This window comes from Psammomys obesus, unplaced genomic scaffold (assembly GCF_907164565.1).
Source record: "Psammomys obesus unplaced genomic scaffold, mPsaObe1.curated_primary_1811, whole genome shotgun sequence".
In the NCBI taxonomy this organism is placed as follows: Eukaryota; Metazoa; Chordata; class Mammalia; order Rodentia; family Muridae; genus Psammomys; species Psammomys obesus.
This window is the reverse complement of record NW_026585689.1, coordinates 173,610-178,639: the sequence shown is the minus strand read 5'-3', so window position 1 is coordinate 178,639 and position 5,030 is coordinate 173,610. Positions and strand designations below refer to the sequence as shown.

At 39.5% G+C, this 5,030-nt stretch overlaps 1 protein-coding gene across 1 annotated transcript in view; it reads left to right on the top strand.

Annotated features, from left to right (window-relative positions):
- The window catches only part of Tagln3 (transgelin 3), a 13,078-nt gene extending 12,364 nt beyond the window's left edge, over positions 1-714 (top strand). Inside the window, exon 4 of the mRNA XM_055594886.1 lies at positions 256-714. Within this exon, the coding sequence (XP_055450861.1) occupies positions 256-397 (142 nt within the window). The 3' untranslated portion in view covers positions 398-714. The remainder of the gene's footprint in view (positions 1-255) is intronic.
- The last annotated feature ends 4,316 nt before the right edge of the window (positions 715-5,030 follow it).

Here is a 5,030-nt window from a genome sequence, read left to right as displayed (position 1 = left end):
ATAGCCCACCGTGAGCCACAAGTCAGTAGATCACAGTTCAGGGTAGGCCATAGCCCACCGTGAGCCACAAGTCAGTAGATCACAGTTCAGGGTAGGCCATAGCTCATGATGGGTCACAGCTCATGACAGAGTTGTAGGTCAGGGTAGAGTCTGCTCGTGTGGCTGATTGCCTCAAGCAGAGCCTGGGGAACCTTAATCTTGAGAAGGATTTGAAACTGTCATGTGACATAATTCCATCTCACTCTTTCCATCCAGGAAAGCCCAGCAGAATCGGAGAGGATTTTCAGAGGAGCAGCTTCGCCAGGGACAAAACGTCATAGGCCTGCAGATGGGTAGCAACAAGGGTGCATCCCAGGCAGGCATGACGGGGTATGGGATGCCCCGGCAGATCATGTAAGATGCCACAATTTGCTCCCTGGTAGAGAGGACAAATGTTCCACACCACAGTCCATGACAAAGAATTAGATAGTCACCTTCTCTTTCTCAAAGCCTTCTGTCCCCTGTTCTTGCAAGTGCTGCATTTCTGCTGAGAATCCACGCTGCCTACTGCTGCCACCTTTCCTTCCTTTAGAACTATGCAAAGACTCCGTTTCCTGTTTCTGACCACCTGTGCCCTAAGGTCTCTGTTTGTTTGATTATTTATTTATTTATTTGCCAAAAAAAATTTCTCTCCTTGACTTACAGAACAAACCTAATAAACAAATTAGTCTGTGTTGCAACGTGTAACTTCATTCCTCTGTTAGGTACATTGAAGATTGGAATGGTTTCTTCCTTCTAAATGAAGTATCTTCCTTCCATTCAAGAGGTAGTAGATGGGATGAAATTAGCAAAAAATAGAAAATAAATTAGCTATAAGGATGCTTTTGCAAGGTTATTGTGTTTATCTTGGTGTTTTCAACAGAAAATACAGAAAGTTTTTTTCCCAGTAGAGATGGTAAAGTTAGGAGTTCACAAGCACTGTCTTTGACTTATGCATGTTTCTCATAAAGTACCTACTTTATGCTTATAATGTTAGACTTTGTAAGCAAGAAAAAGCATCAGGAGCACTTTATAGGTACCCAGGAAATAATGGATGGATGGTCGGACGGATGGATGGATAGTTTAAAAAAATGAGCAGCTTTTTGCTTTTCTTGCATGAATTTTCCACCTACAGGATGGATCTCAGAGCTATGCTGACATTTATACAATTTTGCCCCCCACTGGACAAGAATGATACCATATGTGGCATTGATATCTACACATTGTTTATAGGAACCAAATGCCTGAAACCCTTGAAAATTGCTCAAGATTGACACTTGCCTTAACACGAATGAATTCTCAAGATTTTTTTTTATAGAATAAAAAATTAACATAGAAAATGTGCATGAAGACTATCAATTCATCTTACAATTTAAAAATATAGTTAGTAAGATAAACAAAGTATCTTTGTTCACATAATGAATAATCAACTAATAAGAAAAGGTAAAAAATCAATGAGACTATAGAATATTACCACTCTCAGTATTTGGGTGCTAGTGTTTCAGACTGAGTTCTTTGCAGTTCTAGGCTTTCTTTCCCAGAGGCTCTGTGTGAACCTTCCTACCTACCAGGGAGCCCTGTGATCCTTTCCTAGCACTTGTTGAATTGTGCATGGTGTCATCTGACTGTGGCAAACCCTTTCTCTAACCCTACCTTGGAGAGGCCAGATGAGAAAAGAGGGACATTGAAGTGAATAAACCTAAGAGGGATTCCGAGGGAGAAAGTAATTAGGTCCTGGTGTGAGTGTAGATGTAGAAGGCCTGGGAAATACCCTCTATCAGGGAGGGGCAGTTAGAAGCAAGCCTGGAATCTGTGGAGAGAAAATTTTCTGCTCTCTCTAATTTGTGCTCACAGTCAAGGTAATATATGACCTCAGGGAGCCACTCACTGAAGGGAGCAGAGTCCATCTAGGGATGCAAGCACTACTTTGTACAGAGATAATCGTTTAGAATAAGGCAAGTAAGTATACCAACTGTGGCAAGGGGGAAACACTGGAAATATAAAACAGTAATTCATTACAAAGGAAAAAACCCTCCATTAGAGAAAGTAACAAAAATAAAATGAACAAAATAAGGTGTGCTAGGCTGGATGGCAAGAACAAACTAATAAATTAGAATAACAAGAAAACACACCTCATGGAAATTTCCACCCGCCTCTATAAACACAGGTCTGGGATTTAAATTCAAGTCTTCACGCTTACACAGAAAACATTCAGTCAACTAGGGAACTCTCTCCAGCCCAAAGCCTTTAAAGAGTTAAAACCTGTCACATATAAGAAAAAAGAATCATGTTCATCTTTAGACTTCTCAATAAAATCATAGAGTACATAGAGTAATATTTTCAAAGCAGAATTTTCTATCCAGATCAGAGTTTCTCAACTTTTTTAGTGCTGTGACCCTTTACTGCAGTTCCTCATGTTGTGGCAAGCTCAACCATAAAATTATTTTTGTTGCTACTTCATAACTATAATTTTGCTGCTGTTATAAATCACAATGTAAATATCGGCTATGCAAGATATGAGATCCCTGTGGAAGGGTCGTTTGACACACAGGTTGGGAACGACTGATCTAGACAATTTAAATTTAGAATACTACTTTCAAAATGGTATTATTTCTTATTACAAAATAAAGAACTGTGTGCATGCCAACGCATTTGTGTGAACTTCAGAGAACAACTTTCAGGAATGGGTTCTCTTAACCTCTGAGACATCTCTCCAGCTAGATTCTAGTTCTTGAAAAACTATTTATTCATTTCAGTTTGAAAGGACAATGGTTTGACTAGACCTCAAAGTATATTCAAATCCTTATATTTATTTATTTCATTCTTTATTTGGCTCCTTTGAAGCAAGTTCTCATGTAGCCTAGGCCAAACTTGATCTCCTTTTTTTTTTTTTTTTTTTTTTGCCCTTCCCATTTCTACACTTTTTTAAAAAGTTTTAAATTTATTTTTTTTTGTAATTTATTTACTTTACATCTGGATTGTAGCCCTCTTCCTCATCTCTCCCAGGTTCTACCCTTCCTCCTTCTTCCCTGCTATCCCCATCTCCTAGTCCTTAGAAAGGGGGAGCCCTCTTCCTCTACCATCTGATCCCAGCTTATCAAGTTTCATCAGGACTGCCTGCATCCTCTTCTTCTGTCACCTGGTAAGGCCACCCCATCAGGAGGAAGTGATCAAAGAGCTGGCCACTGAGTTCATATCAGAGAGAGCCTCTGTTCCCCTTACTAGGGAACCCATGGTCCTTGGCTAGTGCCTCAATATCTGCAGGCCTCCCTGGGTCCAGATTTGTTGACTCTGTTGGTCCTCTTATGGAGCTTCTGTCCCTTCTGGGTCCTTTTATTTCCCCAACATTACCTAGGACTCCCTACATTCTGCCAAAAGTTTGGCTGTGAGTCTTAGCATCTGCTTTGATCCAAACTTGAACTCTTCATCTTCCTGCCTCCAGTCATATTCAGTTGTCTAGAATAACCTTGGACTTTCTCTGAAGCTTGGTATGACCTTGAGCTTGGGATCCTCTTCCCTCAGGCTTCTGAGTAACTGTGATACAGGCCTGTACCACCAGATGCAGCTTCAAGGCCATGTTTTAAAAGAGCAATTTTTCTCCCCTCTTATATTGTAGACTTATTTAGCACGCTATGCATCCTTTCTAATTGTCTGTGGTGGTGATTGTAAGAGAATAAACTCTAAAGAGTCATTATGAAAACCTCAAGTGTTCTCAGTAATACCTCTCCTGTGGCCACTAAGACCACAAGTTAGAAGAGTCTTGAAGGGGTTCTTTTAAACCTCCAGTGCTCAGCTTTTCTCAGTGTGATGCCAAGAGGATGTTGATTGTAGAAATAGGAATTCTTACATCAGCACAGAGTTGTGCTAGCACGTGAAACAAACAAGAAGCAAAAACATTGGATATTTTTAACATTAATATTTTCCTTGTCACATGGCCAGCTTAAAATTACATATAATATAGCCTGCGATATCTGAGTTAATTTTCCATGAAAAAAGTGCTCTTGATTCTAGAAGCTGCTTTGTGCCCATTATATTGTAATTTTGTAAAATAGTCTTGTAATTTGTGGTTGATAGAAGACTCATTCTACCCTCTGGGATAACCTGCACACACAATTTACCTGTGCTAGCCTATGTGCATTAAGATTATGGTTTTCAGAATTCCACTTGAGTATTTTATGTGAGAGAGCTTATGATTTACTGACTTATAACTCAGCAAAAGCAAAGCTTTGCTTGGCTCTGAACCTATCACATTCTCAAAACACCAAAATTTTACAGTGTTAAACTGACATGCACTATATCTCTTGACACTTTCATCCTCATGATCTCTTGTTAGGATGCTCCCTTCAGCTATAACCTGCCCAGAATTAAGCCTTCTTAGGAGCAGGGAGCACAGACATGTTCGTAGGGTATATGTGACATGTGGCATGTCCCAGCAAGAGCAGATGAGGAAGCTGATCATTTCATCATGAAGGATCCTTCTACATGGAAACTACTGAATAGTTTATAATTGAAAATTCATTGGCTATGCTGGGCATGGTGGTACCCACCTACAATTGCATCTCTTCACAAGAAAGAGGATGCCATGAGCTTGTTTGAAGCCAGCCTGGGCTAATAGTGAGGCCTTATTTCAGAAAGCAAATTTAAACAAAATAATGCACAAACAGAAAAAAAGAATCCATTGAAAGGGTATGTCATCTCTTATTTAGTCCCCGAATTGTTGGATTTTCTAGTGTTTTCAAATTTCACCATTGAAAAATCAAACCATAAGAAATGTCCCTGTAGAGATCTCTGTTTATTCATTTTGTCTAATATAATCAAATTACTGTCCACACTACCAGTTTACGGTCACTCCCACAAAATTGAGTGCTGCTAATTTTTCTGACTCTCATTATAATTGTCCTTCTTTAAAAGTTGGTGAATATTTAAAAAATAATCATGTTAGGCCTCAAACAGGGCATTAGTGGGATCCAGGATCCATGGGAAACTGCTAAGGAATTTACAGTGGCCCAATG